The 13,507-nt window shown below is 44.9% G+C and overlaps 1 protein-coding gene across 2 annotated transcripts in view; it reads left to right on the top strand.

Annotated features, from left to right (window-relative positions):
- The window catches only part of LOC120801074 (diacylglycerol kinase beta), a 92,412-nt gene extending 79,219 nt beyond the window's left edge, over positions 1-13,193 (top strand). For both annotated transcript variants that reach the window (XM_040147596.1, XM_040147597.1), the window contains 3 exons: positions 6,024-6,144; positions 8,290-8,350; positions 9,618-13,193. In XM_040147596.1, coding sequence (XP_040003530.1) covers positions 6,024-6,144; positions 8,290-8,350; positions 9,618-9,716 — 281 coding nt within the window. In that variant the 3' untranslated portion in view covers positions 9,717-13,193. The remainder of the gene's footprint in view (positions 1-6,023; positions 6,145-8,289; positions 8,351-9,617) is intronic.
- Positions 13,194-13,507: the final 314 nt, after the last annotated feature.

Here is a 13,507-nt window from a genome sequence, read left to right as displayed (position 1 = left end):
AAGTCAGTTAATTTATGGAGCACTTTTAAAAACAACAAACACTGAACAAAGTGAGAGATGAAATGATGAGATGATTTGATTCAGTGAAAACACAGGAGTGATCGAATAAAAAGAGACATAATTAAGAGGATACAAGTAAATTAATAAGAACACAGAATGTATATGTCTTGTATTTGATAAAGATTCTGAATATTTAAATATCAGAAATGGAATAATGTATTGAGACAGATTCTCACGAGTCACTATATGAAACGTGATGTGGTTCAAAATAATGAGTGAGTTGCCTGAGAAGAGAACCAGCAGAGAAAATAGTGCAGCTTGGCAAACCAGTGCCATCCCGTCCCAGAATGCACCGTGGCTGCGTTATGTAAGAGGCTGTTCTAGTCTATTCTTAGCTCTACCTCACTGAGAAGTAACAGCGCCGGTTTGCCTGAGAGTCAGAGGCGCAGAGATCTGATGAGGCGGGAATCATCAGTGAGGTGAGAACCAGCACAGTGGGCTACGCTGCCATCGGGCTCTCACGCCGGGACGCGGGCAGGACGGGATGCCCATTTTTGGTGTTCGGAGGAAGTAGAGGTGTATGGGTGGGTGTGCGAGGGTGGAGGATTTATGTATTTGATATTACAGGAAAGGCACATATGAATAGTACTGCTTTAAAATCCTAAAATAGGACATGTTAACACTCACTGGAAATATTTACCTCTTCCTCGTTCAAACCCAGCAGCACCAGGCCACAGACTCACACACTCCCAGGTGTCAACTGCAGCATCCATCCTTACGTCCAGCCTTCATTTTAATCCCCATCTGTCATGTGTATCCATTGTGTCACTGGCACCACCACCACCACCACCACCACGCCCTCCTCCCCTTGATCCTCACGTCTCCAACTGTCCACTTTTTTTCTTAATGGATGCCCAATCCTATTATGATTATTTCCCGGGAAGCTCTGCAGAGACAGAGAGATGCATATGGCGAATACGTGTCTGTGCCTGTGCAGCAGCATGCAGTATGAGAGGCATCATTTCTGTATCTGCCGCGGGATAATGCGCATGTGATCGGGACTGTAGCTGCCATTTAGGACACTGAGATCTTGTCCTGAGTATTTTTTCTGGTAATCTGGGGATAATAGCAGCCCGGTGGGAACTTAATCCCACAAATAAAAACTGCATTTGATAGGCCGATTCCAGTGTTGTGCGGACTCAGTGGAAATTGGAATTTGCGGGATCTAAATGAATGAGTGATCCAGCGTCGAGTTTTATCCTTGGCAGTGTGGAGAAAGCTCTGAAACAGCATTTAGATTTTTATATCTGGTAAAACATACAGTCAAAGCTGCACTTAACAATATTGCCATATGAACAATTGGATGGGAAAGGGGTGACTTGCAGTGACAAACCCACAGAGAATTATCTCCCGGTTGTTCTGTTGTTTCTGTCTCCAGCGGGCCCCCGATAAACCCACTGTGCACTGGACAGAGTTACCGGCGACCAGCTGGTGAACATACGGTACATTTGGAGCATGTAGGGGCAGGAGAGCCACGTATTTTTCTCAGGAGCTGGTGGAGACCAAAAGCAGAACGAGAGGGAGAGTTGGCATTGGACTTATGTTCATCGGTCGGCCGGAAACATTACTTCTAAAGAAGAAGTCTAATGTTGCCGAGCCGGATGTGTTAATAAGCGGGTGTTTGCCAACAAGTCTGCTGTATGTTTACGGCTTGTTTCTGTTGCCGCCAAGCGGCCAAATAAATCAGTAATCGCAGGTTTAAAGTCTACAACTAAAAACTTACTTGTGGATCAAATGGTTATGTGCTGCTTTGAAATGCCAAAAAGGGGGAGCCACCGTTGTAAAATACAGCAGTAAGGGTTTTTATATACATGCACCACAACTGCAGATACTTCATTTCATCCGAGCTTTTCAATGTAATTCACTCCAACAAACTTCCGAGTAACACATGAACCGGAAGCCCGAAGAGTTGTTTAATGTAATCTGCCTCTGCAGATATGAAACATGTTACATCATCGCACTAATATCAGGCTGTAATTTTTAACGTTTGAAAAATAGTTTTCTTCGCCTTTTTATATTAACGTGCACATCTTCATGTAATGAGGTGCAGAGTAAGTCGCATTTTATTTCTTTCCCTCTCGAGCTCCTCTGTGCTGATGCATGTGCCCCGAGCATTTCATTCTTAAGGGGACTAACAAAACTGTGTTAGTGCAGCCTTTGATTGATTTGAAAATTTTTGTTCCTCACTCTGCTCTGACATTTTCTTTTGAATTGTCATCTGAAATATTAAAGAGTGCCAGTGACTCAGCAGCAGCAAAGTTATTCCCTTTATAAACCTTGATCGTCTTTGAAGCCGGGGAACAAAAATGGCAGCGCTTTTCAAATGTCACACATGCAGGTCCGCACTCACGCCTTTATGACAAGCTGCATGTCCACCATTTGCTAGAGCCGAGGCGACCCAACTGCTTTGCCTAGCGAGAGAATAACTGAGGAAGAGGGAACACCTAATTTTCCAAATCAATCAGGAGAGGATTTTTTTTTTTTAAACGTTCAATAATTCAAAATTTGATGGGCAACAACACAAAATGTGTTTCCAACAGTTACAACGCACAAAGGAGCAAGAAACACTCATTTAAACTGTGTCTGTGCTTATGCCACATTGCTAAGGTACTGTACCTTTCTTCTGAAATTCTCCTGAACGTGAAAAGTCACGAGTCAGCCTTGTCCCGAGCCTTGTGTTGCGTGGGGCCTCCTCCCCAGATCAAAGCGAAAAACACACAACAGTTTGCTGTTTGTGGCTTGAAACCGAGCCAACGGGGGCAGCGAGGTCCGACGGCGTTGGGAAATTAGTAACATTGTTTACTCTGTACGAGACAGACAGAGCTGCAGCCCGTAGCTCCAGTCACAACAGGCAGCGCTGCCGGTCGTGGCTCGTCTGGGCTGGATGGGGAATCGAGACCCTCGGGGGAATGGTTTCACCGGCTCCCCGGGTGCCTCTCACAAATTTGACTTTGTTTTCTCCTGCTGCACTGAAATAAAACTCTGCTACAGCCATCAAACCCAGCAGACTCTATTATATTTCATATTTATCTAGATTCTCTGGGCTTTTTTTTTTTTCGTCCGGCATCAACGTTAGGAACATGCAATCATGAGAAACCATCCACAGTTTGGAGAGTTGCAGATTTAATGGACGGGAACTTTCAGACAAGTCATTGTCAGTTTTCGTTTGACATTTTGAGATGTCTGTGACTCAGTGCTGAGTGAAGACAGAAAGCCAAGCAGGGGGAAACCCAGCTCCTCTTGCCTGCATGAGAAAGGACTGGAATATGTTTAGGTGTTCAACTGGCACCAGCCTGCCTGCCTGAATAAGTTAATCAAGTCTCAGAGCTCCACACTAATCTGCATGATTAGCAGTGGAGAATGGGATTCAGAGCAGCCTCTGCAACCCCAGATTTGACTCAATTCAGGGTCTGTTTTTGTGTCTGGTGCCAGACCAAACCGTCCAATAGTCAGAATAAAGAGAAAAGTAAGAATAATGAGAAGCTCTAGTAATTAAAAAATACAGATAAAACAAACTAAAGCAATCAAAACTAAGCTAAGAATAAAAGAATGGGAAGAAAAAATCTAATGATAACCATCAAAGTAAAAGTCTTTGTCAGCCCGGTCAACTCATCCAGCTTGGTCCCTGTCACCACGTTTGGGCAGGATGGGATCCGTACACGGCCGCGGTGAATGTGTGCAGACGGGTTTGCCACCAACACGGTTGTATGAGTGGGTATGAGATTGGATTCTGCCAAGGCGCCTCAAAAATTATCACACTGACGGCGAGGACGAAACATTTCTCAGAATTCTCTCCAATAAGTCCACTCCGCAAAGCATTGGTAAAACCCGTGAAGTTGCAGGGGCCCCACAGACACATCACTGCTCAATCGTATTAGGTTACTTATGAGCCGAAGCGCATTGAAAAGGAAATGTCAGATGACATCATCGCCGACCTTTAAGATCATGTCTGTAAATATTGACTATTAGGCCTCACGCTTTTCAAACAGAGCGACAACACGACGGGAGATTCATAGATTAGAAGATAACGAGGCAGCACAGCCTGTTAAAAGGTTTCACAGTCTCAGAATTACACTGAACAACTCCTCGCCTCCGCTGTTGTTGTTTTTATTTCCTACTCCTATGTTAAGGTGAGAGTGTGTGTGCATGTGTGCGGTGACTAAACCAGGTAAATACAGTATCCCAAAATGACAGTTTACCCCTACAGTCTTAGAGAATGTTAAGGGCTTGTGTCTGTTGGGGTAAAGAGGCTTGTTGCTGGGGGAGCTGGCTTTACTGCCCCGCACATAAGGCAACTATAATCAATATTTTTTATAATAACACACTATCAGATGACAATTTGAAAACAATGTGGCAATGTGAAAGGTGTCTCCCGCAGTGGTGAGCCTAGAATTACCACTTGAATCTGCAGCTCCTCTCGGTTATATGGAGATTTATAGTGAGTTTCAGTTTCTCTATGACAGCTTCAGTTTATCTGAACTGTTCCGGTTTACTCTCATAGTGTCGTTTTCGGCGGCGGCAGGCAGCTTTTTCGGAGAAGCAGCCGTAAAAACCCGCTGTGCGCTACCTGCTCAGCAGCAAACAGCAGCCAGCAACAAGTCCTACAACCAGTACCACCATATAGGTCCTTTGTGCCCACCCTCCGAGGCAACCCACAGGAGCCCCTCATGACATGGTGCCCCCCTATGGCGGCAGGTGTACCGGACCTTCGTTGTCATGGCTACAATAATAAACACACGGTTAGGCTTAGGGAACGGTCGCGGTTCGGTCAGGTTTAGGCAAAAAACTACTTGGTTAGGTTTAAGGAAAGATCGTGGTTTGGGTTAAAATAAGTTCCTCATTAAGGTTAGAGGAGCTTTGTCGTCATGGTTACAATAATAAACGCGCCGTTAACACCGCAGTAAACAGCGGTTTCCCGTGTCAACAGGACCAAGACCTGTGTTTTGTCAACCTCCTCCCTATGTGGACTTGGTCGCTCTTTGAACAATGTCACCCGACTTCCTCCTTTGCCCCCGTGTAATAACTACTGCCACCGCAAGAGCTCGCCTAACAATAAAACGTAACCATGGTTCATAATAAGCTGCTTGCACGGACGACCTATAGGGTTCTTTTTTAGGGGAGGACATTTTCGCAGACAGAGAGAGTCAGAGAAGAAGTGAGGAACATGGTGGAGCATTTAGCAGCTAAAGGGCCAGAGATTCTCCTCAGGAGCCGGTGGAGACCAAAAACAGAGCTAAAAGAGAGGGAATCTTGGAGTTAGATTCATCAGTTGGCCCAAAACACGACTCCAAACAAATGATCATGTTGCTCCATAACTGCTGGATGTGTAAAGAAGCAACTGTCTGCCAACAAGTTCATCATATCAACTTAAAAGTTTATGATGTGTCAGTGTTGTGTTTCCACTGCCCCCAAGGGAGCCAAAAAAATCCTTTTTGCAAGTCATTTTTGTATCCCTCAAAGTCCTAAAAATGCATGAAAGTGTTTATAGCTGTTCTGATTGGCCACACTCAGAGTCTGGGGGGGGTCAGCCATCATAGAGAGGGCTGAGAAGCAATGAATCATATAAATGGGGATAAAAGCTGACACTTTCGCACAGTCTCTTCTCGAAGGTATTCACAGTGTTGTGCTCAGTTGTACACACAACAAAAGTAGCAGTGTGAAGAGCAGCTCAAAAGTCAAATACATGCCCGAGAAGGTCATAGTCCAAAGTTTTCCTTCTCTAGAGGACAGCAAGTATGTGTTCAATCACCAAATAACTGTGAAAAATGACTTTAATATCATGGTGCATCTTGTTTTCCATATTTGACACATGCTGATTATCATTAGTGCAAAAAATAAAAACCTTCTCTTTTACCTCTATTTTTAGGTTTGGTTCAAGCAGAGGGCCTGTAACTGAACCCATAACATCTCTCTGTGTTTCTTTATCTCTCTAACACACTCTCTCTGTAACCTTCCCCATCCAGACTTCAGTGACCAGCTGTTGGAGGTGGTTGGCCTGGAAGGGGCGATAGAGATGGGACAGATCTACACTGGACTGAAGAGTGCAGGACGCAGACTGGCTCAGTGTGCCAGCGTCACCATCAGGTAAGAACCTCCTGCCTCTCAGCGGACTCCTCCGTCTTTTCCTCACATTCAATCCGTCCTCCTCCCTTCCCCCCCGTCACCTTATGATCTCTGTTCTCCATCCTTCCCTTCATCTGTCTCATGTCACCACCCTCTCCTCCTATTAGCGTCCTTCTGGTGAACCAACTGGAAACTGCACAAACTGAATCCACCTCCATTCTTTACATGTATGATCAAAAATGTATTCCTTTAGAGTGTTTTTGTGCGTTGGAGGCTAAAATCCCTGCAGTATCCGAACGATAACACACACGTACCTGTTAAATTATACATATCGACTTCATGCTTTACTAAGTGAGCTGCCAGAGCAGAGGACTGACTCAAATTCACGGGATGAGAAATGATCTGTCTATGGGGTTCTGATGGATTCTGATTCGATAATACATGGATTCACTATAAACTCTGAGGCAAACAAATTTCTTATATTGCCTTGCTTTTTTATTACCAAATAGTAATAACATCCAGGTAGAAAGTTTCTCATTTTTAGCTTTTTATGTTATTGCAAATATCAGCTGTAGCTGTTAAATATTAATTCTTTTTATTTAATTCTTTTTAGATGATTTTTTTTTGGGCATTTTTGCACCAAAATGAAAGGCAAGGCAGCTTGCACAGAGGAAATTCAAAGTGCTTTACATAGGAAAGGAAAGTATTCGAACGACACTTAAAAGCCATAAAAACCAGAACAAAATCAATCAAGACCGTAGAAAAGGAGATATAAAAAACAAAGGTAAAATGAAATAAAATACATAAATGAAAAATAAAACGCAAATAGATGAAGATAAAGTTGTAGGTTGCCCCAAATGCAACAAGGAAATAAAAGTGCAGCAGAGAAACCAATCAGTCAGAGGCACAGGGGAACAGCAGAGATTTTAATTCTGATTTAGAAGGTGCCCAGATTTGGGGCACATTTAAAGGAAGTGCAGAGAGAGACAGGAAACATGGGGAGAGATAGATCGAGGTGTGACATTCAAAAAAAAAATGCCCACGGCCAGAAGCAAAGTCACGTACGTGTTACGTTTCTCATCTCAATTTCAGGTTGTAGTTACATGAAGCGAACATTGTTTAGGTCCCCACTCAAAACTGATCTTAAGGGAGTCTCTGAGGTTTTGTTATTTACCTGTGACTGTTGGTTGAAAACGGACCCAAATTGACACAGTAGTAAAATAGAAGGGATTGGATACGTTAAGCGTATTTGCAACCCTGTCTCCTAAAAGTGATGCCTATATGTGGCTAAATTGCAACAGCAGATACGTTCTGTACAAAATGTAATCGCATATGAACGCAATGGGGAAACGTTGTAAATTTACATATTTAGCAAGTCGCAAATAGGTCGGTGCCGAACGTATCAGTAAAATATTCACAGACGACGTGTTTTTTTTTCCGCCAGTTGCAGTTAAGTTGTATAGAAACATCATTTCTAGGAGGCAGGGCTGGTGTTAGATGCTGCATTCAGGTTCCATACGATTCTGTCAAAGACGTCCAAGTTCACCGTGGCCCCCTCTTCGAGGCTTGACACTTTTTTTTTTTTTATTCAAAGAAAGTGGTTTTAGTCCAGATATTTTTGTTGCTCTTGCAAGACGCGGCCCATTTAACATCCGCACCGCGCCAGTTACTGTACCGAAGAAGTGACATTTACAAGTTGTTCTCTCGCTCGTTCAGCAAACTGCCCCTAATATTTTCCTAGACCAGAATTAAAAGAGCATTCATCACAGTCATTCTCCCATACTGTGTTTCTGTAGCCGGAGAGGCATGCATGAAAGTCTTAAATCAACTTTGACTGTGTGTATGTACGTGTGTGTCTGTACTTGTGCGTGTGTGTGTGTGTGTGTGCGTTTGTGTATATATACAGTGGGTCTGTGAGTTTAAAGAGTGGGGGCCTGTCTGGGAACGGGTCTCATGGGAACAAACGGTGCAGTGTTTGACCCTGTCCTGGGACAGTGTGAACAGGCCTCTCGTGCCTCTGAGGTGTGTGTGATCTGACCTTCACAACCTCCAACCCCACCCCATGCTCTCTCCCCCTCCCTCCCTCCCTCCCTCCCTCTCCCCCTCTCTCTGTCTCTCCGCCCTCCCCCCACCTCTCCTGCTCATCCCTCTGCTCTCTGTTCGCAGGACGTCCCGGCGGCTTCCCATGCAGATTGACGGCGAGCCCTGGATGCAGCCCCCCTGCACAGTGAGACCGAACACCACCGCTGTAGCATTTTAAATCACAGTCACTGCGCTGAAAATATAACTGTTGCCCCTGAGGCCCCTGCATGTTAAGACTTTTGGTGTTGTATAACCAAGTTCATAGGTTTCGGTTCAGTTTTGGGAAGCACAGTTAGAATCAATACCAGCACGGCACATAACATACGGTACTACAGGCACAGCAGTTGCCGGGGTTTTTTGCCAGAGCACATCCGCTGTGCCATCGCAGTGCTAATGCTGAACATAGCCTTTTCTTGCTGGAGGGTTTTGCATGCCCCTGCAACCCCTGGGGGCAGCGCTGTTCGGGGCAAAAGCTCCTGGTGGGTTGCCCCGGGGCAAATCTTAGTTCAGGGGCCAAACACAGAGCCATTTAAAGATCAGTAAGGATAGGCGGTGTCAGACAGGAGTGACCTTGCCCACATCAGGGAAACCAGGCCTGGAGACACACCTCGGAGGGCAACTTGCAGGAAAGCCCCCGACGGCTGAGCCTGTAGCTGTCAAGCCCGGTCAGGCTCATCCCACCCCACCACCGGGGTCTCCCATCTGGGAGGTTAGGGGTCTGGTGCATTGCTAGTCAGGAGACAGGCAAAGGCACGGGCCTTGGCTGACAGACCGCCGGCTACAAAAACTGGCTATTCGGACGATGTAATGTCACCGCCCTGGTGGGTATGGAGCCAGAGCTAGTATAAGAGGAGAACTGATGCCATTTGGATGTGGTCAGTTCACCTGTAAACACCGCACCAGGCGTCACTGTGTTAGTCAGGATGGGGCTGTAGGGTCCTCTAAGCATTCCCTGGATGCCAGTGGAGAGCTGCTTATCTTCGACAGCTGATAAAGTCAGCTGTAGGCCTGAGCAAGCTGAGTGCTACTCAGCTTTTGTCCTGTCTTGGCTCATTTCCCTGCTCTTTTGTTCATCTTCCTCCCCTGCACACCCCCAGCCTCAACCTCCCACACCGTCCTGCCATCAAATGTCACAGCCTGGCTATGTTCTTCATATAAAAGGGGAGAAATCAACCATTATCTATTCATCCTCAGAGCATTTCAACTATCTTTCATTTTTGTCCTAGTAAACCTTCGTGGGGGTGGAAGATACGGAGCTTTTTGTTGTGCTATGTGGGTTATTCGCAGTGTCGCAGTGACTGATTTTATAACAGTCTGTTGTGAAAAGCCAGGAAGTGATGACTGTCCAGACTGTGAGAATGCTGTGCAAACCTGTCACCTTTACCGCGCCCTTCTCTGTCTGATTCTCACAGGTCAGGATCACACACAAGAACCAGGTCCCCATTTTACTGGGCCCGCCTCAGAAGACACCATTCTTTTTCTTCAAGAAACGCAACCGGAGCCGCGACTAGGACCCATGCATGCACACACAAAAAAAAAAACACAGAAACACACACATATACAGTACATATATGCACCCAAACATGCCTCCCACTGTACGGGCAGCTCCATCAGACGACTGGTACACTGTTCCAAGGTAGAGCTTGAAAGTGGGAAGTTCATTTACAGGATCCCATCCGACAAGTGGAACATTCCTAAAGTCAGGATGCCTAAAAGACAGTTCATCCCCAAAGGAACCTGACTCTCAGCATACAGCACTGACCTATTCCTGTGTAACCGTCATCCTGTAGTCTTGTCTCCAAATCTCCGGGTCCCAGTCATGGATTTAGTCTCAGCCACCTGCAGCAGTCCAGTCTCTCAGTCCAAGCCACCCCTGCCCCAAAAAATTAGCCATATACCAGTACTGCACTGCCTGCTAAACCCAACTTTGGCTGCTGGGATTCCCTCCCCTCGCGGCCCCTTGAATGACATGAGGAAGGCGATAGTGAGGGGGTGGAGGGTAAAAGAAAGCAGGTTGTGTGATGAGCCAGTAGAGGAAGAAAGATCTCCAAACACACTACAATGGGAAAGAGAAAAGGGTTAAAGGAGAGCGGCAGTAATGGCAGTAATCGTGGCTGCTTACAAGGCCGGTGAGTAAATAGAGTAAGATCCACCTCCTGGTTAAAACACCTGTATGAATAATGAAACAGCGGCTGCTTGTAAGCGTGCTCGCTCCAGGGCCTTCCCCACAGACTGACAACACGGTGCAGCCGAGGAGAGGAGTGGAAAAGCCTCATCCATTATTGACTTATTTTGTTTATGGGTTGACGCCAGTGGGGCTGGCATTGGCCCGGAATGGGTGGAAACATACGGGGATGATTTTAGCCCCCTTGGCGTCACTGACCTACAAATATTTAAAAAAAAACAACAATCCTTTAAACCATATTTACGGACTCTGTAGATGATCTGGCTGTAGACTTCAGGCAGAGGAAGTGCCTGTCCAGTTGTGCACAGTTATCGCCATATAAATTGACCAGGGTCTAGATTGAAAGTAGAGATTGGAGACATTAGTCGTTCATCTGCGCTTTCCTAAGAAACTAATTTGTCCTCTGTGGTGGGTGCACTCAAACACTACCATCCAGACTGATTCAACAACAGCTCCTGCACAATTTACGCCATAGGACAGTTATGGTCGGTCAAAGATTGAAATAAATCCCATCAAGGGTACAAGAGCAGACCCCCGCCCCCCGGGGTTTTTATTTACCAGAGCATTGACAGGGGAACTAAATTTATCCCTCTATTTCAGGGAGGGTCTGTCTCTCCCCCAGTGAAACCCTACGCCTAATTACCGTGTCAAACATCGACTCACAATGTCAAGCGTGCTGTCAGAGTGCAAATCCCGGTAGCGGCGGACCGAAATGCATCCAGGATTTGTTTGACTACCAAATAAAGATGAGATGGTAATATAGGAAACAGACAACATGGGAGGGATTGTGTTTTCATCACAGGAGGTGGGAGATGCTGCATTCAGAAACCGTTGACCAGGGAGCTTAGCTCAGTGTTTTATAAAGAATGTATCCATATTGCTATCCCCACAAATATGGCAAATTATATTATACAGTATGTGCAGGCAGAGTATATGTATATTTCTGGGAAGTAGGTGTAGCTCAAATATACTGTACACACATGTGTTTTTAATATGTTATCGTTGTTAATGTGGAAACTTTAGCTTAGAGGGGGTTCAGATCAGTATTCCTCTCTGTGCAGAGCTGCTGCAGTCGCTCTCTGAAGGCAGTTTTCCACTGTGTCTCATTCGGATTAGGTTGGATCCGGATTTCGGCGGCCAGACAAAATAATCTGAACTCAAGGCCCACTTACGAGCTGTTTTCGAGGCTTTCGACGGCGGCACGCGATCCTCGTCAGCAGATGAAGCTGGCGCTCAGGTTTTTTCGGAGGTAGGCGAATGAATCGGTCAGCCCATCGCAGAAAAATCGGTGTGGGCGAATGTCGGTCGATAAGAAGCAAGAAATCTAAACTAACCATCTTAGTTTAGAATTGTTACCATGCAGATGTTTGCTAATTCGCACCAAACACAACGAACAGCTGAGGCTGATGGGCAACGTCATTAGTTTCGTAGGTATTTGTTTGGCGCTGGATGAAAGGTTAATATCACATATTTATGCAATTGCGATTCATCCTGAGAGGAACATGAATGTCCGCGCAAAACTTCATGGCAATCCAATCAATAGCGGCTGAGATATTTCACTCAAAATGGACAAATCTGAATGTGAAGGTGGCGCTAGAGGGTAAGTCAGGGGATCACCAAATTCAGAAGGATTTATCCTCTGGTGACGTGAATGTCTATACAACATCATGGCGAGGCTTTCAGTATTTGCTGAGATATTTCAGTCTGGACCAAAGTGGTGAAACTGCCGCCCCAGGAGCCATGCAGGGCTAAAACCACTGTCTCCATTACATAGTTAGTCCACTAAATTTGTTTTTCAACCCTAGCAGGTCTCATATCTCGCATATCTTGAAAAAACTCATTTAAGGGATTCTTATCAAAAATGTGTATTTTATGTATATTCTAAAAAATATCACTATCGGGCAAAGAAAGTTCAGTATCAGTCGGGCTTTTGCTGCAAGCTCTGAAAAAAGTAGTACATAAAGTTAGTTCATAGACCTTGAGTTGACATTATTTTGTCAAACACACTGATCCTGAGGTGAAGGATGAAATTTAACACTCAAGAAAATTAAAGGAAATCTGATTAATGCAGGCTGACGACTGAAAAGAGGCAAAACTTAAAGAGAACGTCAACGTGTTAACGCTGGAATTCAGATAAACTGTATGCAATGTGAGTTAGACATTTGTGGAAAACTGTTTTGCACCCTGATGAAATATATATGTGTTAATGGTGCGGGGCAGAGTGAGACTGGTGAGATGTTCTGATGGTATGAACTGAGCTCCACTGCAGGGCCGGGCTTTGACGCCTCTCGCGCCCTGATTCCCTTTAAAACACACTGAATCATTGCTCTCGCACCCAGGCCCCATGTAAACAGACGGGACGTCCAGTTTGATTTTGGGTTCCTCCAGACGGCATGAAAAATCAGCTGGGATGGAGTTCAGGTTACCGAAAGTTACAGGTCACTCTCATTTCGCGCCAGCGCAATGCCATTTCACACAGCTGGCACAGACTTAATACCACAACAACATTGTGGGATGTCGGAAGACGAAAAATACAGCATATCATAATCCTTTATTTGTAGCTGTCCCTAATGGAGCCTGGGCGCCAAGAGAACTCAGTGGTAAAAGAGTGCATGTTTACAGTAACTTTACATTTATTGAAAGAATGGTTTTAGACAGCTATATTACCAAGTGTATATATTTGTTTATAATATTTTATCTGAAGTTAACATACATCACCGCATGCCTGCTGAAACAAAAGGAGAGTGAACAAAAGAGGAGAGCGTGGATCAGACTTTTCAAACTTATTTCTTTGCTTAAAAATTCCATTTATCTGATATATTTATTTGTTGTGGATTTCCCTTTTTTTTTTTTTTTTTTTGGGTAGCATGTTAAAGAAAAGGCAGAAGAGACGCCGTCTTGTTATATTCAAAAAGAAAAAGAAAAAAAAAAAGAAAGAATTCCCACATGAAGTTTCTACCATTACAAAAACCATTTGTGATTTACTGTTGGATCAAAGGGCAGCAACATGGACGCCCACACAGAGCCTGTCTGAGTGAATTTCCAATGTGTGTCACAACTCATGTCTATTCCTGTCCTTTGAAGTCATCAATTGCCTTAACAAACAAATGGACCCAC

This window comes from Xiphias gladius, chromosome 16 (assembly GCF_016859285.1).
Source record: "Xiphias gladius isolate SHS-SW01 ecotype Sanya breed wild chromosome 16, ASM1685928v1, whole genome shotgun sequence".
NCBI lineage: Eukaryota > Metazoa > Chordata > Actinopteri > Istiophoriformes > Xiphiidae > Xiphias > Xiphias gladius.
Note: the sequence above shows the minus strand (reverse complement) of the source record. Positions and strands in the feature narration are given on the sequence as shown.